The 23516-nt window shown below is 46.5% G+C and overlaps 2 protein-coding genes across 9 annotated transcripts in view; both read right to left on the reverse strand.

The window, feature by feature from the left end:
* mtnr1aa (melatonin receptor 1A a) overlaps positions 1 to 16340 on the reverse strand; it is a 42756-nt gene extending 26416 nt beyond the window's left edge. The window contains exon 1 of the mRNA XM_058072202.2: positions 15822 to 16340. Coding sequence (XP_057928185.2) covers positions 15822 to 16017 — 196 coding nt within the window. The 5' untranslated portion in view covers positions 16018 to 16340. The remainder of the gene's footprint in view (positions 1 to 15821) is intronic.
* Positions 16341 to 19597: 3257 nt separating this feature from the next.
* fat1a (FAT atypical cadherin 1a) overlaps positions 19598 to 23516 on the reverse strand; it is a 57470-nt gene continuing 53551 nt past the window's right edge. For 2 of the 8 annotated variants that reach the window (XM_078793696.1, XM_078793694.1), the window contains 4 exons: positions 22799 to 23448; positions 22583 to 22717; positions 20898 to 20933; positions 19598 to 20478 (listed from right to left, as the gene is read on the reverse strand). In XM_078793696.1, coding sequence (XP_078649822.1) covers positions 19856 to 20478; positions 20898 to 20933; positions 22583 to 22717; positions 22799 to 23448 — 1444 coding nt within the window. In that variant the 3' untranslated portion in view covers positions 19598 to 19855. The other 6 variants (XM_078793697.1, XM_078793695.1, XR_013628175.1 and 3 more) reach the window with 5 other exon arrangements.

Below are 23516 nucleotides of genomic sequence, written 5' to 3' on the forward strand. Positions count from 1 at the left end.
CATGTTTTTGGAATGTGGGAGGAAACCGGAGTACCCGGAGAAAACCCACGCATGCACGGGGAGAACATGCAAACTCCACACAGAGATTCCCGAGGGTGGAATTGAACCCTGGTCTCCTAGCTGCGAGGTCTGCGCGCTAACCACTTGACTGCCGTGCAGCCTGTTGTTGTTTATTATTATTATTATTATTAAATTGGTTGATTTATTTGAAAAATTATTTAAAAAATTAATAATACATTTTAATTATTATATTATTATTACTATGGCTGAGGGTGGAATTGAACCCTTGTCTCCTAGCTGTGAGGTCTACGTGCTAACCACAGCCTGTTGTTATTATTATTATTATTAAATTGATTTATTTTAAAAATTATTTAAATAATAATAATTAATAATAATCATTTTAAATTATTTAATTATTATATTTATTATTATTAAATTGATAGATTTATTTAAAAAATATATTTCAATAATAATTAATAATTTTGTTTATTATTATTGTTATTATTATTATTATTGCCGAGGTTGGAATTGAACGCGGGTCTCCTAGCTGTGGGGCCTGTGTGCTAACCGAGTCAGTTAATATAGTTTATTTTTCCTTACTTATTGCTTCCTTTAAGAGGGACGGTGTATATTAATTAGCATTTGTTCATATGTAGCACAAATAGCCAAAAGGTGAAATGTATTATTATAAAACATGTCATTGATGCCAATAAATGTAATATAGAAATAGTCAAACGACTATATTATCGTCTCAAATGTTTTGAAATGTGAACGTATGTATGGATGTCAGGATACATCACATGGCTTAAACACTCAACAAGAACATGTTGGAAAGCAGAGCGAGCCACGTTGTCGCCGCCATGTGACTCCAAGTTCCTCCACGAGGTCACATTTCCTACATTGATGTCCACATGCGACCCTGATCCAGTACAGTACGGGCTTTATGTCCCGGCCCCAGCATCCCCAAGAGGAAGTCATGGAGAATAAAAATACCAACAGTCGGTGACAACCTGTTTCTCCAAACTTGGCCTGGAGAAAAAGAACATAAAAGCTTACGTAGAAGTTATCTTAGGAGCTTACAGGCAGATTGGAAAAAAGATAGGAAAAGGCTTGAGGGGCGTGGCTTTAGTGTACGCCATGCAAACCTCGCAAACACAGCGGAACCTCGGTTAGAAGACCGAAAAGGCTCGACTCTAACCAAAACGTTCTCTAACCAAAAACCCAACCGATTATCGTGCCATTTTTGATAAATTCCCACAAATTCCCACGTGTATGCCATGCAAACCTCGCAAACACAGCGGAGCCTCGGTTAGAAGACCGAAAAGGCTCGACTCTAACCAAAACGTTCTCTAACCAAAAACCCAACCGATTATCGTGCCATTTTTGATAAATTCCCACAAATTCCCACGTGTATGCCATGCAAACCTCGCAAACACAGCGGAGCCTCGGTTAGAAGACCGAAAAGGCTCGACTCTAACCAAAACGTTCTCTAACCAAAAACCCAACCGCTTATCGTGCCATTTTTGATAAATTCCCACAAATTCCCACGTGTATGCCATGCAAACCTCGCAAACACAGCGGAACCTCGGTTAGAAGACCAAGAAGGCTCGACTCTAACCAAAACGTTCTCTAACCAAAAACCCAACCGATTATCATGCCATTTTTGATAAATTCCCACAAATTCCCACGTGTATGCCATGCAAACCTCGCAAACACAGCAGAACCTCGGTTAGAAGACCGAAAAGGCTCGACTCTAACCAAAACGTTCTCTAACCAAAAACCCAACCGTTTATCGTGCCATTTTTGATAAATTCCCACAAATTCCCACGCGTATGCCATGCAAACCTCGCAAACACAGCGGAACCTCGGTTAGAAGACCGAAAAGGCTCGACTCTAACCAAAACGTTCTCTAACCAAAAACCCAACCGTTTATCGTGCCATTTTTGATAAATTCCCACAAATTCCCACGTGTATGCTATGCAAACCTCGCAAACACAGCGGAACCTCGGTTAGAAGACCGAAAAGGCTCGACTCTAACCAAAACGTTCTCTAACCAAAAACCCAACCGTTTATCGTGCCATTTTTGATAAATTCCCACAAATTCCCACGTGTATGCCATGCAAACCTCACAAACACAGCGGAACCTCGGTTAGAAGACCAAGAAGGCTCGACTCTAACCAAAACGTTCTCTAACCAAAAACCCAACCGATTATCATGCCATTTTTGATAAATTCCCACAAATTCCCACGTGTATGCCATGCAAACCTCGCAAACACAGCAGAACCTCGGTTAGAAGACCGAAAAGGCTCGACTCTAACCAAAACGTTCTCTAACCAAAAACTCAACTGATTATCATGCCATTTTTGATAAATTCCCACAAATTCCCACGTGTATGCCATGCAAACCTCGCAAACACAGCGGAGCCTCGGTTAGAAGACCGAAAAGGCTCAACTCTAACCAAAACGTTCTCTAACCAAAAACCCAACCGTTTATCGTGCCATTTTTGATAAATTCCCACAAATTCCCACGTGTATGCCATGCAAACCTCGCAAACACAGCGGAACCTCGGTTAGAAGACCGAAAAGGCTCGACTCTAACCAAAACGTTCTCTAACCAAAAACCCAACCGATTATCGTGCCATTTTTGATAAATTCCCACAAATTCCCACGTGTATGCCATGCAAACCTCGCAAACACAGCGGAACCTCGGTTAGAAGACCAAGAAGGCTCGACTCTAACCAAAACGTGGTAGCGTGGTAGACCCTGAAACCGGTATCCGACCCATTCCCAGTCTTGATGCTGTCCAATGCCAGTATTTTGTGTTGTTAGTCGGGCTTTGGGAATATGTCCGCTTCCATATAGCAGGTGTCATTCCCAGACCTACAATGAAAAGGTTCTTGGAGAGCATGTGAAAAACACGACTTAATAAACCCGAGTTGTCCGATGCTGAACTGAAGGCTATTTGCACAAGACACAAATCCGGTTTTATTAAAAAGACCGCACGGCTGCGTCGGTTGCGGCGGCGGAAGAGGTCCATTTTCCAAGTCTGTAAAAGACTTGGAAAATCGGACTAAAAATATTAGTACGATTTTGACTGCCTATTGGAGATGATCCAACAACAAAGATGGGGTTCACTCGGAGAGAGCTCATCCCAACTTCTCAAAACGAATCCCAGCTGCTGTTGGAGCGTAATGCCAGGATTCCCAAAAGGGATCTTTGTGTTTTGGTGCAAGTATGATACGTGAAATGTCCAAGAAGGCCCAAATTATCAACAACATTCCCTCCATACGGTTGCTCACATACGGTTAGCTCAAGCTAACTCCACAACCTTAGCATAGCCATGGCTAAATCCAGCGCTAACGTTGTGAGAGCGTAATAGCGCCATTCTACAGGCCGGAAGAGATGGGCAAAAATGGAGCAGCGTTCAAGGGGGGGCTACATCCAATGACAGTCATGTGTCCGCCGTAATAATGGCCATGACATTACCGAGTCGCCACGGCTCAGATGATCAAATGTTCTGAGCTCCTGTTTCAACGCCAGAGATGTTTGCAGGTGGATGCCAGGTAGCACACTCATGTTCTGCCTCTTTTTCTCCAGAGAATAGGACTTTTTCCGATTCATATTTTGACTATTTTGAAACAATACATATCACCTCCTACTTCGGTACGGGACAAAAAAATTACAAAATTAAAAAAAAAAACTGTATTACAGAAAGCAGGAAGTGAACAAATGTAACAGTAAAACCTAATTTTCCAAAAATGGCAACTTTGATAGTAAAATGACAATATTTATGTTCATAATATGGCATTATTCTCATTTGTTTTAATATTTTTGCCGCTGTAGTGTTATTTTAAAGATATTTTTCTTGTTAAATGATATTTTTACAATGTGGCTCGAGCCAATAAAAAACAGCAGCAGGCCACAAGAAGCCCCCGGGAAGCACTTTGGACACCCATGCCATAGAGCATCTAAACCAAAAAGACCTTTGGGCCTTTCTGTAGGGGCTTTGCATTGCACCCCCCCCCCCGGTTCCCCAGTTCCCCCCAAACTAAAAGCACGTCTAAAGTAGCTGATCCAAGATGGAGGAGGCCGCATTTGTTTCTTCTTCATGAGTGCCCCGGCTTTAACAGTCATGCAATGTGACGCATTCACAGCTGGAAGCTGCCGAAGAGCGAGCGCCGTCTTCCACTGCCCGCCACTGGAGCAGCAGCGGCGGACTAAGTGCTGCATTCAAGGGCACCTTGAACATGACAAAAACCAAAAAGGAGGACGGCGCTTTGCTTCCACGGCTTTTTCTCAAGCGGATTTCAAAGCGGCGTCCCAAAGCGAGCCAAGCTGCCGCGGCGGCTGCCGGAGTCGTGCGTGTTCATGCAATCAAGTCGTTAACGCTCTACACTATGCATGCGTTATGCACACTTCCCCTCGGATGAGCATTCACTTTTTACTTGATCTCACTGCCCCGAGCATCAGCGTGTGCGTCATCCCGAGCCCCCGTCAAGCAGAAGCAACTTTTCACTGTGGAGTATTGTAAATATAGAAAAATAGTACAGCAGGGAAAGGAGGGCTGGGGCGCAGGGGGGGGGGGGGGCGGGTGCGCTCGTTGGAAGTGTGGATGATCTCTTTGATGCATCATCTCATTATGACAATCTTTTGGAATCAAAAGAACTATTTTCTCAGCCGCGGACAAAATGAGCGGGAAATAGCCCGGGCGGGAACAAGGGAACGGGGGCAGCGGGGGCAGCGGGGTCGGCCTCGTTATCTCATGACCGCAACATCCGAGTCCAGACACATCTTTGGTGTCAAATTAAGCGCTAGAAATTGTGGAGCAATTTATGCAAAACATAAAAAAAAGCGCAACGACGCTCTCAGGATGATGATGATGACGTCACGCGTGACGTCGCCGCAGACGTCAGCGGCGGGTCTCGTGAGACCTCGGCTCAACGAGCGTCAGAAGGATTCATCCCGACACTTTTACGTCCTCTGTCCTTTTTTGTCAAACTTCTTTCCAAAAATGGACGTTAGCTTTGAAGGACACCCCATTCTCATTTATAACCGTTGTGGCCCCCCCGGGGGTTGTGGTCATTCTCACCCTTGGGAGAATAAGCGGCATAAAAGATGGAGGGATGATTAACGCAACTCATGTTACACATAAACAGAATGAGAAACACAGTGGTACCTCGGTTAACATCCGCCCCGGTTAGCAAGTTTCCTGGTTAACATCCATTTATATCGCAGCGAAATACAAGGCGTAACAGACACGTAAAAGGACACCCCATGGTATTCTCATTTATAACCGATGTGTCCCCCGTCCCCCACCCCCGGGGGGTTGTGGTCATACCTCAGTTAACATCCGCCCCGGTTAGCAGGTTTTCTGGTTAACATTCAAGTTGACGGTTTCGTTTGTTTTTCATTTGAAAAAAAAGAGAAAAATATTTTTTAAAAGTATATTTCAAATTAAAAAAAACCTAAAATTCTTCACTCTCACATGAGACCTCCAAAAAAACATTTTTAAAAAAATAAAAAATAAAACCAGCCTGCAACTAAGCTTTGTGTTATCAGTGCAAAACGTAGAATTAATATGCTATTTCTGGGGGTATATATTTTTATTTGTTAATAATTATAAAATATAACATTTTAATAATAATAGTAACTTTGTTATTATTATTAGAATATTAGTTCCCCCACCATTACAATATTTGTCGTAGTTTTGTTTGTCATAAAACAACTTTGTAATAAGTTCCGCTAATGCTTCCAGTGAACAAAGTACTGTAAGTATTACCTGTTACTACATGTTCTACTACATGGTTAGAAAAGTACAAAACCTTGTTGGAGGTTTTTGGAGGTGTTTTACCAGCTGCCTTTCTTTTTGGAAGGATTGTGGATGAATTCCCACAAAAAGTGCACTTTTCCTTAAAAAGCAGGCACCCTGCAGTATGGAACGATCCGAAGGTCTTGTGTGATGAGCGTCTGGCCGCTTCTTCCCCAGGTATGCGTTCTGACAACACGGACCACAGCGGGGGTGTTGGATCACGGCGATGCAAACGGACAGGCCGCCACGGAATATGAAGCCGGCGAGGTCAAGTTCAAGTGAAAAAGGGAAAAATGAAAGCCGAGGCACCAAATTTGAGAGAAGGTTCGGGGAGGTGTTGGGGGCGGGGGTGGGGGTGGAGCTACTAAACTCTCAGCAGAATGTCAGTTCATAAAAAGACGAGACGTTTCCTCACAGGAAATATGTTGGCGGGGAAGAAATGCACGGGCCGTAATACGGCAGTGGGGGGTGCACACCATATCTTAAAACAGGATTACCGCGGGCACGCCGTGTGTACAGATAATCCTGCAAATACGAGAAAATCATCAAATGGTCTGGGATGCTGATAGGAGCGTGTGCTGGCTCGGCGTTTCCCCTCACAGATGACCTGGAAAAGCAGCCGGGAGCTAGCATGGCAACGTGCTAGCATGGCAACGTGCTAGCATTGCAACGTGCTAGCATGGCAACGTGCTAGCATGGCAACGTGCTACCTGCCAACTCAAATACCGCCTGTCAAACAACGCCTGGAAAGACAACAGCGGTCCGACCGCACCAGCGATCGGACCGCACCGTATATCCACTCGGGGGCGTCACTAGGTTCTGAGGACAGGGGGGGCTTAGCCCCCTGGAGATGAACAGGATATGAATGAATGCAGTAGACAAAAAAAATCAAAAATCCAAAAAAACAAATAACCGGGATATAACTTTCCCACTTTTGGAAAGATTTAGTAGAGATACTCAATTGTTTTAGGCCACCATTAAATGTACACAAGTACACACAATAATATAATAATCATTATTATATTATTCATTAGCCTAGTATTATTACTATTATCATCATTATTCTTCTTCTGATTATTACTACTACTACTACTACTACTACTACTTGTAGTAGGCTAGAATTAGCCTGCTTATTAGCCTGCTTTTGCCCTATTATATGAAATTTGTCAGAGATATTTTTTTTGTAAAAAAAAAAAAAAAATTTAAAAATCAATAAAAAATATTAAATTATTTAGGGGGGCTTAAGAACATTTCATTTTTATATTTATAAATATTTTTAATATTTATTTTATTTTAAAAAGGCCTAATAACGCCAGTGTATCCACTTAAAGGCCCCCATATTTGACACAAATACGTGTCAGCGGTCCCACAATGTATTTGGAAAATGAATTTATCGGCCCTGTTTGGAAGATACCATTTTGTGTGTCTCCCCTACTTCCTCCACTCGGTACAGTATACACTGTAAGTACAATGTAGTAGGCTAGTATTAGCCTGCTTATTGGCTTTCTTATTAGCCTGCTTTTTCCCTATTATATGAAATTTGTCAGAGATTTTTTTTTGTAAAAAAAAAAAAAGAATAAAAAAATTAAAAAATCAATAAAAAATATAAAATTATTTAGGGGGCTTAAGAACATTTTAATTTTATATTTATAAATATTTTTATATTTATTTTATTTTAAATAGTCCTAATGACGCCACTTAAAGGCCCCCATATTTGACACAAATACGTGTCAGCGGTCCCACAATGTTTTTGGAAAATGAATTTACAATGTAGTAGATGCTCTTGGAATGTGGTCCTTAATTCGGCATACGGAAAGAATATGTGGAATATATATACACGTGTATATATATAGCATACACACGGCAACATGTGTATATAAGCATCGGAATCCTCCAAGGGATCTAACAACAACAACGTAGGCGCTGCTCGTCTGTTTTGAGAGCCGCCAACACGCCGTGGTCGTCTCGGCTTTCATTGCGCGTCTGGTTTTGCGGGGCCAAGGTTGTCCAAACAGCGGGGCCGTAGAGGAAACACCGGCAGCCGAGCAGTGCGGGAAAAGTGCAGAGCCGAAGATCAGCGACCTTAATTAGATCTCGGCCTTATCAAGAATGTTTGACTTTCAATCCTTAAGGCTCCGTAGCGGCAGACATCATTAGTGCAAACCTTTCCCATGCTTGGCCGCATTATCAGGTGCAAAGACACGGCGGCCATCAGGACCGGGCCGATAGCGCCGGCTATTAAGCAATCTATAGTGTGGAATTAAACGCCTCGCGGGGAAAAAGAATGGAGATCCTTATCGTCCGTCTCACACTCCATTCATTCACCCGCAGGGAAAACTGGAAATGAATTGCGGAGTCGCGACCCGCCGGCTCCTGCGGGTCCCCAATTAGTCTGGAGTTTGTGGCCCGCTGAGCGTCTCCTGTCTGTTGTCTTGCTATTAAGCCGCCGCCCCACGCCGCCCCACGCCGCTCTGATGGACGCTCAGGCCAGGCGGGCCCTTCCAGCGGCAGATGCATAATGGGACACCGTCGGAATAATGTGGACTTTTAATTAAATAGCTTTGCATAAACGTCTGCATACCTTCCGTTTAGCCTCCGTGCGGATAAACACCTACGGTGGTGTCAGAGTCTGAAGCAATATTTCCCGAGGACTGGCATGCGGGGTGCCCGCCTTTGGATTTATTTGAGCAGTATGATGTGATATAATAATAATATTAACATTAGCATGAGCGCTTGGACTTGGACTGACATTCCTGGCCTCCCGGGTTTCTGATGTTGGTGGGGATCAGGATGATCAGGATCAGGATTTCTAACCCTAAACGAGGATCTTGAAGGATCTTGAAGGATCTTGATCATGTCTTGAGATCTTCACCGTTATGTTCCACAAGTATCGTTATGTCGACATTTATTTTTAGTGGACCGTAGGAGTCAATTCGGCCGTCAAGGTCAGCCTGCCCTTGAAAAGGCTGAGAAGGTCGTAGAGGAGGCTTCAGCTATTTTCAGGAGCACAGGTGACCTTGATGACCTTCGAACCAAAGGGGAATAGTATCAGATGGAGCTTAGGAACAATAACAGTTCTTACGTACGACTGGTCAAAGAATCCCGAACCACACCAAATTCATCTGTGGCGGGCAAAATTAACTCCTTCAATACCAAAGACGGATTAATACATTTGTTCAACGTGGATTTTTTATTGAATTAGAAATGTTCTCTGTTCTGAACTCCTGTTTCAAAGCAAAGTCATTCAGCAAAATAATCCTGCATAATCCCAGTTTTGCCTCACTTGGATCGCTACCGGGTTTGAATTGATGACCACGCCCATCATAACAGCAGAGATCAAAAAGTCAGATTAAAGGACGGAAGACCAACGTTTGCGATCTGCTCCGAGTCTCCAAGCTGCCCCAGCAAGTCTGGTAGGAACGTCTCAGGGGTCCCAGCGGGGCCTTGTCGTCATGCCGTCGCCCCCCTCCACGCTCCCCCTTATACCACCATCGCTGGCGCTGGTCCAGTTGTGCAGTCCGGCTGAACAATGGCTGCCAGGCTTTCCAAACACAAATGAATAAACTCCACGACGAGCTTCCTTCATCTGGGAGACACACGGACAAAATAATCCAGGATGAGAGACACAACTGGATATGAAAGGAGCAAGAAGGAGGCAGAAAATCCAAAGTGCACCCAGCTCCAGGAAAATGCCCAATCTCGCTATGAGGGCAAACCAACGGCCACCAAAATTTAACGGGATTATCCCGGGCCGGCGCCTCAAGCCACCTCAGCGTTCCGTGGAAATCATTCCGAGTTCAGTAGAACCTCTGAAGTAGGCAAAGGACGGTTAGCGCTTTCAAGGGATGAAAAAGCCACGCTTTCAAAAGCGCTAAAATGCTCCGTCATGCCGTCATGCTAGCATGGGGGAGGAAGTGGAGGTGTGGGAATACCTATTCCTCACAGTGGGAACTGGCATTCCTCGTGCTCCATCTTGGAATCCTTGCTGGACGCGTGCACAGCAGCGCTAGCTGGGAGAACTCCATGACGGACACATGGTCACCCCTCGTGGTCACCCCTCGTGGTCACCCCGTTTGGTCACCCCCCTCATGGTCACCCCCCTCGTGGTCACCCCCCTCGTGGTCACCCCCCACGTGGTCACCCCCCGTAGACATCCCCTTGTGGTCACCCCCTCTGGTCACGCCTCAAGGTCACCCCGCATGGTCAGCCCGCATGGTCACGTGGTCACCCCCCTTGTGGTCACCCCGCATGGTCACCCCGTTTGGTCACCGCCGGTGGTCACCCCTCATGGTCACCCCTCGTGGTCACCCCTCGTGGTCACCCCTGTGGTCACCCCTCAATCAAACTAAAATAATGTTATTTTTCCTCATATTGTGACGTTATTTTCATAAACTGCTGCAGAGTAAAAATAAAAGCAAACCAAGCGTGGAAAATGAGCCACGTAGTTTTTGTGCCATCCAAAGACCCAAACCCCAAACCATGACGTGACCTCCTTGGTGGAGGTATCCAAGAAAAGGCGTCTCCCCGCCCCGAGTCTTTTTAATTAAACACGGGCTTTGCTCCCCCAGCAAAGATGGCGCTGGTTGTGCAGTTAGAAATCACACGCGTGTAAAATGGATTGATGTGCGCCAGGCAGATAGAATCAGGTGTAATGGATGACTGTTCCCCACAAAAGCCGCCTTTTAAATGGCTTTCCTCGCACGGCAAATCAAGCGGGAGCCCCACATTCGCCGCGGAACATCAGCGGGGGGATTTGTTTTCTTTTCACTCATCCATTTACGGGGCTTGATGCCGCTGATCCAATTTCCATCCAGAGTCTTCCCAAACAAAGCCGGTGGATGTTTAGAAAGGTTCCTTTTGGATGGGGATGTCGGCAAATACCACTTGATTCTGCATTTGGGATTTTGAAATATTCATTACGCCGAGAGCAATAATAATGTCAAAGGTTTTAACGAACGGGGAGGGCCGGAAATAACATTCCGCCGGCACGCTGCCAAGTCACGCAATGGAATGAACCAAACGGGAGACAACAATGATCAACTCCAGCGAGGCCTGTCACGGTTATCAATCAATCAATCAATGAAGCGCCCCATCAATAAAAAACAGCTGGATCATTTTACTTTCATCCTTTCTCTCTACAGGCTGGATGACAGGAGGGTTCACTCTGGGCATCTGTCTGGTTCTATAATGGAGGGAGTGAACCTCGATGGGTGGAGGCGGGGTCGCCAGCGAGTACGCGTGTATTTATATTTCCCGTTCCGAAGGTCCCGCATGTTGCCACACCACGGCAGGCGTCTGCCCATGGCTTCATCCATTAGCTTCCCAGTTAAGGAATAATGTTTGTACCGTTTACAATAATAATAATAATAATAATTATTTACTGGTGTAACATTCTCTTTACACAGATTTGAAACTTTCTTGTAGGACCGATTATGCTCATTGTCGTCCCTTTGTGTTGAGTCGTGGACTCCGATAGAGGGTTCTACACAATAACCCGCACGGATAGCTTTGTAGATCTTCCAGGATCTGCATCTAGTCCAGCTTGGATTTCCAAAATGGACTGTTTTTTTTCTCATTTATTCCAGCCTCTGGCCACGCCCACTCCACTGTGATTGGTCCCACTCAGTTGGTACTGCTAACAGCTTGTACCCAGGCATGAAAGCGAGCGTTCAGAGCTATGCGTAACTTCTTCCAAATATCAATAATAGCAATAATATCAATAATATCGTCAATACTTGGTCGAACAGTTAGCAACATTAGTTATGGTGTCAGGCCAAACTCCAACATCGTCTTTAGTTTTATTAAGGGTCAAAGCAAAATGTCAGCTTGAGGTCGTCTACAGCCACAGACGGTATCGCCGAGCCTTTTGTGGACACGACCGTTAATCGAATCCATTGCGTTTTTTTCCTGGTGTCTTTCCGAAGGCCTGCCGAGGAGGAAGCATTGTACCTAATGAAGTGGCCAGCGAGGGCCCGAGGCTGACAGTTATTGGCTTTTCTTTGACATTTGAGATGCAAACAGTGAAATCACAGAGGAGAAGCTTTCACAAGAACGGCGGCCGAGCTCCACGCCATCAGATATGCCTTCTGTGCAGTCGCCAGACGCAGATAGCATCTAAACGACAGATACCACAGTTAATGTCACACCCCGGGCACAGCGTTACCACAAATTGGCAGGTGTGACGACTGAATGTTGGCTTCTTTTGGAGCCCCCCCCCTACACCCCCACACTCCCTTTTACGCTTGAATGTGAGGAATCCTTATCTGCAGCGTAACAGGTACATTGAAGTTGATTTTCTGGTGTGGGAAAGGCGGCTGAAGGCTCCAAGACGACAGCGCTCTACCATGTGAGCACAATGCAGACCCTGTCACGTCCTACTAATTCACCGCCCAAATATTCCGGGAAAACACGCCTCCAATGTCACACCGCACGGACCTGGATTTGAAATTCCATTGGATCTTTTGCTTTTCCTTTGGATTTTAACTCATGACATCACAGGAGGGACCAACAAAAGCTCCAAGATGACAGCGCTCTACCATGTGAGCATAATGCAAACCCGGTCACTAATTCACCGCCCGAATATTCCGGGAAAACACGCCTCCAATGTCACACCGCACGGACCTGGATTTTAAATTCCATTGGATCTTTTGCTTTTCCTTTGGATTTTAACTCATGACATCACAGGAGGGACCAAACGAAGGCTCCAAGACGACAGCGCTCTACCATGTGATGTGAGCACAATGCAAACCCTGTCACTAATTCACCGCCCGAATATTCCGGGAAAACACGCCTCCAATGTCACACACCGCACAGACCTGGATTTGAAATTCCACTGGATCTTTTGCTTTTCCTTTGGCTTTTATCTGATGACATCACAGAAGGGACCAAACGAAGGCTCCAAGACGACAGCGCTCTACCATGTGAGCATAATGCAGACCCGGTCACGTCCTACTAATTCACCGCCCAAATATTCCGGGGAAACACGCCTCCAATGTCACACCACACGGACCCGGATTTGAAATTCCATTGGATCTTTTGCTTTTCCTTTGGATTTTAACTCATGACATCACAGGAGGGACCAAACGAAGGCTCCAAGATGACAGCGCTCTACCATGTGAGCATAATGCAAACCCGGTCACTAATTCACCGCCCAAATATTCCGGGAAAACACGCCTCCAATGTCACACCGCACGGACCTGGATTTGAAATTCCACTGGATCTTTTGCTTTTTCTTTGGCTTTTAACTCATGACATCACAGAAGGGACCAACACTGGCCAAGAATGGAGGGGGGGGTCTGTTTTTTTCGTTTGTTTTTTTAACCAGAAATGAAATAATTTCTTTGTAGACCGTACAGCACATCAGAAACACTTCACGTAAGAACCAGCAACCCAAAGTGGAGATGGAACTTGTTCCACGTCAATGAAGCAGTACGCCAATTAGCATAGAATCCGACATTACCAAACACCCGAATGTGCCAGCAGCCAGTTAGACACGCACACGTTCCCGTCCTCAATTGGAAAGCGCCACCTCGGAGACACGCAGTCCAGGGACCACGACCCCGCTAGACACATTTACACAATTATTCCATCACCCGCCTTCAAAACGGCCACAACTTTTCCTGTCGGAATATTTCATTATTGGACATGCGAGTTAGCCACATGCTACACCGCCCCCTCCCACGCCATTAGGCCTCATTCACGGGTGGAATTCAACGCTCCCTAAATGTACCTCTTGTATCTGGATCTGTGCTCATTTTTTGAGATCTCTTAGCATGCTAACAACGGATAGCATCAGCAAGAATGACCGGAGCGGCGGTCTCTAAATGAGGTCAGCCATGATATCATAGCACCGCTGGGCCGCGTCACAATCAGAACCAAACAAACCCTGACCCAAGGGAGCACACAGTAAAGTAAAAGTTCAGAATTTTAATGCTGGATTTCGACTTTTGACTTTGTGGCTTATTTTCAGCCATTCTGTTGGATTTCTACGATACAAGAAAAAATAAATATTGGCATATTAATACCCAAAATATGAACAAAACTGGTCAGCACAGACCTGCGCCAAGCGCCATAGTCCCCCCCACCAGGAGAATAATTTTTCCCAAAGTGCTCTGACCAGTTTTTTTTGCAGTTATATGCACAAATAGCGAAAATGGTCTTATCATTAGGCTAACGAATCCTGTAAAAATATTCCCGAATCCAGACGGTGATCCGGATCACAATCAAAACGGAATCACTTCTTCCATATCTCATTCCCCAAAAATCCATACTGTAACCTCCATGCTTGGCTGAGGTAATAATAATCCATTTTAACCAGCATCAATTTGGTTTCAAGGAAACATAAAGGAATACACGAACGGGTAACGGCGAGTAGCGCAGCGGGAGAAGGAGCATAAGTGCTGGCACTCGCAACCTTCTTAGGCGCCATGGCAGGTAATGTCGCAGTTGCACTAAATAAAAAAAATGCACACTTTGGGTTCTCCATCCCATGGAATGATACCGAAAACAAACCGGAAAATTGAGGAGTTGGCAAACTGGTTCCTGTTACTCAAGGTGCTGGTATCACCACCATACCTACAAAAACAGCCTCTACCATTAAATCACCCCCCCGAGCGGGGCGTATCATTGATAGTGGAAACAGGGGTGGGGGTTTTGGGGGGGTTTAACGGCAAAGAAAGCATTAATGTCAGGATGCGGCAGCAGCAATGGCGGTGGGCTTCCCCCTTCGGCTTCCGACTGTCAATAATTGCTTCAGTTGTTGCTCTTCGCCCGCCTCCCCTCTAAGCACGCTCACTCGCTTTGGGTCACTGAAATTACATCCGCTTGAAAAAGTAGGCTGCGGCCGCTCCGTGTGAGCCTCGCTGACACAACAACGCCGCAAATATATTCCCTTTTCACGTGAAGAGTCGCCGCATCGCGTTGGAGCCACTTGACAGCTGGCTTGGCTTACTTGCTAAATCCTAGCATATACGTACGACGTCTTCGTTTGGACGACTTGGATTCCGTACTTTTCTATGCTTTTTGTACTCTGTTTTAATTAAGGCATGTCTTCCCTGATGCATGCAATTACACACAAAAACATCGTAGTTAGGACACCAACCTGACCAACGTCCTCCAGTGAGGAGCCAAATGAGAGGATTTCTTACCGAATCATGACAACTATCACACAAATTCAAGCTACAAATCAAGCGACTAAAGAACCAATAACATCACCAAATGGGAACTTGAACGCTAATATGACATAACCAGCGTCAACATTTTGGATTTATCTGCAAAAACAAATCATATAAGACAGATTTAACGCCAAATTGCAGCACTAAAGAAAAGAAATATTAAAAACACAAATACTCCATCGTGAAACTGAGCTTTGGCTTCGATGCCTTGCCTTTATCAGTAAAAAAACGAAAAAGCTAATTTCATCCAAATCGCAACAATCCAGTAAAGCATACACTAAATACAGAACTGCTACAACAATACTACCATATTTGTTGTTTTTACATTCTTCTACAAGCAGTGTTTGACCAAAAAAAAACTACATTTTATGAGTACTTTTGGATTATTTCCCGTCAGCAACTGCATTCCAATGTAAACAAACTGTACATTAGCAGCAAAAAGCTTTCATCTTACTCGCATTTAACGACTTGGATTTATCAGCAAAACAGGACAAATTGTACACAAACGTAGACAAAACATTTGACTACCGAGTAAAGCGCCCAAACTAATGACTAGATACATTTTCCCAACTAAAACAAGCCATGTTTATTACCGCCATTTTGTTTCTTTTTAACAAGTTAGCTAGTTCACTTGCTACGGTTACCATCAAAAGTCAAGACTCGGGACTTTGACTTGACTTCATTGAAACTTAATGGCAAGAAATCACCAAAAGAGAGTCATTATCACGTCACTAAAAAGACAAACGTTTAAATTAAATCTCGGTGAAACGTCGGAAGAAAAAGTTGGTATTTTCGCCGCCTAACTGCGCGCGCAGCTCGTCTTCCGGGTCGAGCACCCACCTGCGTTGCGCAGCTTCTTGTTGCGGTAGACGGAGAAGATGACCAGCAGGTTGCCCAGGATGTCCACCACGATGGTGAAGATGAGGAAGCAGCCCAAAGTTGTGGTGACCCACGCCGGGCGGCTCAGAGCGCCGGCGGGGTCGGTGTCGTCGGGGTCCGGCGCGGTGCTGTTCAGCTCAGACCCATTTGTGACCATTGTACAGGAACGGCACCGCGCGGCCGCCCAACTTTTCTCTCAAAGTGTGGCCGGGCACGGTGCGCTAGAGGCGGGATGCCGCGAGCGCCGGGGGTCGGTATCCTGGCGCGGCTCCCCTCCTCGTCCTCCAGCTTTTTTGGCTGCGTGGACTTTTTCTTCTCGGCGCCACCATCGCCTCCCCCTCTCTCCTCCTCCGTCACTCTCTCTTCCCCGCGCTGCGTGTCTCTCTTCCACGGCGTCCACGCGTGTTGTTGTGTGACAACTTCCAAGCGGTGGCAGCGGGCGGTGACGCGCTTTCGAGCCGGGAGCAGGCTGCGCTCTTTGAGGGAGTGACCGGCACTGACACCTGGTGGCCGAGCGGGGGAAGTGCGAGCTTTTTTCATTCATTCATACGTGCTCATTCATGCGGGTTAGGCCAGACAGCCATTCAGCCCAACATGGCGCCGTCATTCATGCTTTTGTCTCTTTGGTGAAGAAAGCCAAACCGGACGGCAGCTAAAGCGTCTCCTGGTCCGCCGGTGATGACACGTGTTTGTTTAACCCTTCCAAGCACTCACGCTCCGTACGAATCCTGGCCCTGACCCCCGATGGCCGCCGTCCGGTTTGATGCCACGACTGGCAGAGGCGAAAGTGGAAGGTCTGCCGAACCTTCCCACGTCTGGTCTGCCTGGTCTTTCCGCCAAATATGACTGCTATGTTTTCATGGCTACTTTTAGGACTTCTTAATGCTAACTAAGCTAACTTAATGCTAACTAAACTACCCCCCCCCCACCCTGAGGAATATGTCTAGGAAGACATATAATACCATAATAATACCAAGATAGAATACCTATAAAGGTATACAAACAGGTAAAAAGAGGCCGCTAATGAATGCACGTTATGGGACACAACCATTCCGCTAGAAAGGGGGCGATTAAAAGCGTTCCCAAAGGTTTCTGTCCGTTTAGCATCCATGTTAGCATAGCGTACATCCTTCCTGGGTGCGCAGATGTCACATGGCAACGTAGAAAGGAAGCTTTGGCTTGGTGAGCCAAGCTAGCCGGCTAGTTGCTAGCCACTGCAGCATGACAAGGTGTCACTACACCTGGGATGTAGTTCTTAGGCGTAAACATTCATGATGGATTTTTGGAGGATTTTCATAAGGCTATCTATGTTTTTTAGCTGTTTGTATAACTTTAGAATTCATGTTTTGATCATTTTAAGGGACCAATCATGATAGTTTTATCTGCTACGTGCATGCGTGTTCCTACTGTTGTTGAGTATTCCATCATAAATGCACGGAGATGATGCTTGATGATGGTGGAAGTGCGGAGAAGCGGCACAAGAGGACGGCGGGCTATTTTTAGGGAAAGACAAGAGGAGGCTTTAGCGGCGAGAGCGTGCCGAGTGACGCCACTGGAAGCTAAATGGACATCAGTGAAGATTGAACTCCGAGCAGACACGCCGTGGCCTCGCATTAGGAGGAAGGTGACATCGTTATCAAAATAAAAGCACTTCTTGGCGGTGGGGGGGGGGGTATAAGTTGCCTGTGTTTCACATTCCAATAAGTCAAAGCCGCACGGAGCGCCACTTTACGCCGCCGTTAAATCACTTTTCTAAAAGCTTTTCTTTCCTCAGCCGCTGTGTGGATGCGTCTAGGGGTGAAAGGTCAATGTGACCAGTGGAGGAGGCGAGCGTGCGTGCGTGGAGGAGGCCGCAAGGACAGTCCTACAGTCCTCCATCCTCGCTCGCTGGATCCTAACTCCGCCCCCACGGCTCCGAATCAGTCACCATGACAACAGCGGAGCGCCGCCCCGGCAAAGAGATGGAGAGCCGGGATTATTCAGGTCATTCATCGACGTGTGTTTGTGCGTGTGATATTGTACACAATCATATCTTGTTGGTTTTTTTTACAAATGAAATTACAACACAGTTGTTTGTTTTTAATCATATTCATCGTTATTAGTTTTATTATGATGTTTTTCATTTACATGAATCTAATTAAAGTTACATTATATTAAATGTCAATATAATAATTTTAATGATATTATGTATAATATCAACACTTCTTATTTTAGCTAATTATTTATTATCTAATTTTTTAAATTTAATATTAATAAAATTTAACATTTATTTGTTTTTTTTCTTATCTTTCATTTTAGATTAGAAACAGCATTTTTTAGCTGAAAATTGAAATTTGAAAATTGCTGTTTTTTTTTTATTTCAATTTCAATTCCACAGCATATTATTTCCCCCCAATTGTGACGAGTATGAATGTTGCAGTTTATCATGGCCCGTCGGCCTGTCCGGGGCTGCCATCTTGTGGCTAAACGCCGGTACTGCCCTTGATCGGCTCCCTCGTCAAGCGTGATTGATTCCAGCGGAGGTGATTGCTTGTAAAGTGGCTCACATCATCAAGCGGATGCATGTTAATTCATTCATTAGCTTAAAAGCCTAATTGTGTAGCACCACAATGGAAACGAGCGGGAATATGACGGCTCACCTACCCGGGGGCTTTGCTTCGGCACAACTTGCTCCCGATCATTAACTTTGCAACGAACCCACGGCTGCATTACCGCCGCTGTCAATCATTCATCAATCATTCATCAATCACTCATCAATCATCTAAACCTCGTGGAAGCGGAGCAAGCCATTACGGAAGCCGTATGTGTCCATGCAAATTCAACGTATTTCTACTCGCCGAGATACTGCTTACATATTCAATAAAGAAACTTATCTCCATGTATTTTTATGGCATAATTGACCTTTATATTGACCTCCATATTCAAAATGACCTCAAAAACAAAACTTGTTTTGTTCGTTTAGAGGAAAAATGTAGCATTAAAGAAATTAGCATAGCCCCGCCCATCGTGAGGAAACAACACCCGGAAGAAACATGTCTTAGCCAATCAGAGGTCACATCGGAAGTACACCAGCCAATAAACAATGGCCGATCTATGGCACGTGAAATTACCTCGAGATTTAAAATGGAACCGAAATGCATTTATTAAAAACTATGTTTGAAATGTATATATATTTATACATTTTCATACATTGTAAGAATTCACAAAATCTCTCTAAAATATGCTTGGAATATGAACAAGTGGAAGAAATACATATTTGATATATATGACGTAATATGATGTAAAAACGTTTTAAAATGTAATGTATATAAAAATATATATAATATGAAAAATAAATTGGATCAGATTACAGTAAAATACGTAAAGTAGTCATAATAAAGTAATGAAGTCAAATGTATTTGCATGCATGAATAAATAATAAAAATAAATAAAATTTAAAAAGTCAATAAAAAAGAGGAAGTATTTTGTAGGAATAATTTATTGCCAGTAGGAAAGCCAGTAGGTGAGCTTGGCAGTATTCAATAAAAACCTCAACAAGACACACAAACAAACACGGACACATCTCCGTATCCATGACGACTATAAATATCCTCATCATCATCATCATCAGGTCCCATTTGGTGGAAATAAAGAAGTCAAAATGTACAAAAACCCAAACATACGAACGATGGAGTCGTTCACTGAAGACCCTTTTTAATGAGCAGGAGACCAAAAAGTCTTTTATTGATTTTTTTCCCCCAACATTTTTATGTTTTTTTTTTATGTATTTGCACAGTAAGGCCGATGATGTCACACAAAATAAAAGCATATCTACAAAACCTACCTTTCAAAATCAAAACTGTACATCGACATTTACACTGAAAATGTAGAAAAACGTGTCGTCCGCTTCCCGTGTGGCGACTGGCGTGCTCGTGTGTGGGATGGCGTGGGCGGGGCTAAGACCGGAGGAGGATGCATTCAGGCGGCTTCAGGCACTTTGCGTTTTGGATCCAGTGTCAGACTTCAGTGTGCTGCTGGGAGCCCAGCGCCGGGATGGACAGCCGCTCAAAATGGCCGTCATCGCCGCTCTCGTAGTCGCTGATCATGGCCTCCGACTCCTCGCAGCACGCCGACATGTCCGAGCAGGAGGCGGTGGACGCGTACAGCGACACCGACAGCTCATCCAGGGCGCAGGACTCGAAGTCCCGCCCGCAACCCGACGGGAAGCCGCCCCGGTAGCCGGCGGTGGCTAAGGTGGATGAGGCGGGGCCGTCGGCGGCGCTCTGAGGCTCGGCGTTGGCGGCGTCGCCCGGGTACGGGTGCTGCGGCAGGTACTGGTTGAGGGCGTACAGCTGAGGAAGGGCGGGGCGCTGGCGGACGCCTTCGGCAGACGGCCGCAGCGTGTCGCCGTACTCGGGCGGAGGGGGCGGCGGCAGGTCATCGCCGGAAGGGAAGTCCTCCGGCGGTGGCGGGAAGTCGCTCTCGATGTCGTAGCCGCCCGGGTAGTAGTCGGTGTCGATGGCGCTGGGGTCGCTGTACAAAGTGGCGGGCGGCGATTCCACCGCCTCGTACTGCGGGAACTCCTTGATGCCGGGCAGCTGGACACTCGGCATCCAATCAGACGTGTCCCAGTGGTAGCCTGGTCCCAAAAGGGGAGGGGCACAAGCGTTAGCCTTTTCCAGCCATCGCTAACTTTCTTCCGTGTTAACGTCAAACGGCATGCAACACAACGTCTTTGAGGATAAACCACAACAAACGACAACAGACGACAACAAACGACAACAAACGACAACAAACGACAACAAACGACAACAAACGACACGCCGTCTGGCGATGTCTTCCAAATAAACACAAAAAAGCCTCGTTTCCACCTAGCGTTACTTTTAGCATGCATTTTATCGCCAAAACTTTCAATGTAGAACCAAAAGAATCTGATCTCCACCCGCCTTCACAGCTGGGTTAGCGTTAGCTTGTAGCTTTGGGGGAGTTAGCGGTTATGGGGGGGGGGGGGGGGGGGTGGGGGGCACACCAGGCAAAGGGAGACCATATAAAAATCACCTCTCGGGTTCTTGACATGGTGAGCCAAAAAGGACTCTTTGAACGAGGAGGAGGAGAAAGAGAGAAAACAGGTTAAAATAACAAGGATGCTAACCATGCTAACCATGCTAACGTCGGGCTGGAAGGAAAGCATTTCTACGGCTTTGCTGCCATTTTCTTACACACTTTGTACTTGTTCGCTAGCTAGCCAGCTAGCGGTGTAAGACAATGGCGCCTCGACTAGCCGCACAACCACAACAACAACAACAACAACAACACCAAGAAAAGTACCTTCTCCTTCCACCGTGCCAACTACGGCGTGGCAAAATGGACGACAGTCACTATGGAGGCTTGGATGGAAAAGACGTAGCATTAGCATCAAGGCTCCAAAAGGATGAAAACAACAAGCAATAGTTGAAGGGGGGGGGGGCTACGGGTGGGCAGCAAGGCCGCCATATTGGTGAATTCTGGCAGTTGTAATAATAATAACAGTACTGATAATAATAATAATAATAGTACTGATAATAATATAATAGTACTGATAATAATACCGATTATAGTAATAATAGTATTGATAATAATACTGATAATAATAATATAATAGTACTGGTAATAATACTGATAATTCCAATAAGTGATAATAATAATAATAGTACTGATAATAATAATAATGGTGCAAATAATAATGAATTTCCCCTGCAGTATAAAAAGGCCATCCCGAATGGCGTCCATTCCATTTCCCCCAACACACCAGGAGACACCAGGGGGCGCTACTGACAGTACAGATGTGGGAATACTCAACAGAAATGAAATCCCACCCCAAAAAGCGGAGGGGGGGGGGGGGGAGGATGAGAGGCGTGGCCACTGATAACGAACGGCGTGGAGGATGAGGTGGAACCGCACGAGGGCACAGCGCCATGACGCCAATACAAGACCTGGATCAAAACCATGACGCTTTTAACGCAGGGCAGCTGTGCTCCCTCGGGATGCCATTTTGACGTCCTCGTCACGAAAGCGGCGTGAAAGCGTGAGGAACGGTTCTTATGAGGCCGCCGAAGGGTCGTGTAGGCCTCCATCGGTATGAACGCAACAACCATGGCTTGGTTGAAACGGCGAGGAGCGACTTCTGTCATGGTTTCTAAAAAGGCCGACTTTGGTATGGAGGTCTTGTATGGGCGTCATGGCGTCATGGCGTCATGGCTTGAAACAAAGACAAAAGGCTTCAATGCTTTTCATGCTGCCATGGAAACCACCCGCCAGCATGCAACAACACTGGATGGGGGGGTGGCAGTGGGGGGGCATGATCATCATCATCATCCTCATCATCATCATGCTTTTTTTTTTCTTCTCTCAGGAGGACATTTGCTTACACGGCTGGAACCCGTTTGTGTTTAAAAGCGAGTTCTGGACCTGTGGACCGATTTGATCCATATGGGAGCTGAGCCCCGCCCCCGCAGCCAAAGGGGAGGGGGGAGAAAAAGAGAAAAACAACATGTGACCCAGACAGACGCCACCTTGGGGCCGTGGACGCGGTGGGCGGGACATGAAAGACCAACGTTTCTTCTGATGTTAAGAAGCAGGCTTCGCTACACGTCTTAAACCTGCATTTTACTGTTAGCGCTTAGCTTCATGTTAGCTGACATGTGTAATTGTACTACTCTACTGCAGTACTGCTGGTACTTCAGTAGGACAGTGTAGCGGCGTACCGTTGTCGTCGCAGGACTCGGACTGGAAGGAGCTGAGCGACTGGACCTCGGACATGCTGCCCCTGGTGTTGTACGGGTGGGCCGCCACGTCCTCCCCCGGCTTCTTGCCCCCGCAGTCCAGGTCCACCACCTTAGCTGTGATAGCAACACAACACCTGATTGAGACACCAGCGGGGTTCCAGCGTGACATCACGGCGTCACGGCGTCCCGCCTCACCGTCGTAGTCGTAATCCCAGTTGGGCTTCTGGATGGAGTCGCTGTCGGACACGGAGTTGGAGGGCGGCGGGGGCGGCAGATTGGGCGCCACGCTGCACACGGCCACGGTCTTGCGGTGCCCGTGGACCGAGTCCGGGTTGAAGGTGGTGAACTCCGGGTGCTCCGGTATGGCCGAGCCCTCGAAGGAGTTCCGGTCCAGATTGTTGCGGGAGTCGCTGGGAATGCTGGGCGTGTACGAGATGGGCCGCACGGGAACCTGAGGCGGGACGTCCGAGTAGACGTTCTTGTTGAACTTGGCGTCGAAGTACGGCCTCTGCAGGAAGGCGTGGGGCAAGTTGGAGCTCCCGGGACGCTTGTCCTCCTCGTCCTCGTCCGCCCCCGACTTGCCCCGGCACGCCCGCTTGCGGATGATGATGAAGAAGAGCACCAGGATGAAGATGCTGGACACGAAGACGACGATGCCGACCACCTCCTCCAGGCCGATGTTCCAGGAGGTGGAGACCAACTCGTTGCGGATCTCGGCGCGGAGCTCGCAGGCCCGGCCGGCGAAGCCCAGCGAGCAGTTGCACTTGTACGAGCCGTACGTGTTCTGGCACCGCCCCCCGTTGGCGCACGGGTTCCTCACGCACTCGTCCACGTCGCTCAGGCACCTGGACAACATCAACAAGGTCACGCCAAAGTAAACCCCGCCCCCGTCACCAGAACCATCTCGGCTGTC

Source organism: Doryrhamphus excisus, linkage group LG9 (assembly GCF_037039965.1).
Source record: "Doryrhamphus excisus strain RoL-2023G ecotype Guam linkage group LG9, RoL_Dexc_Guam_v1.1, whole genome shotgun sequence".
Classification (NCBI taxonomy): Eukaryota; Metazoa; Chordata; class Actinopteri; order Syngnathiformes; family Syngnathidae; genus Doryrhamphus; species Doryrhamphus excisus.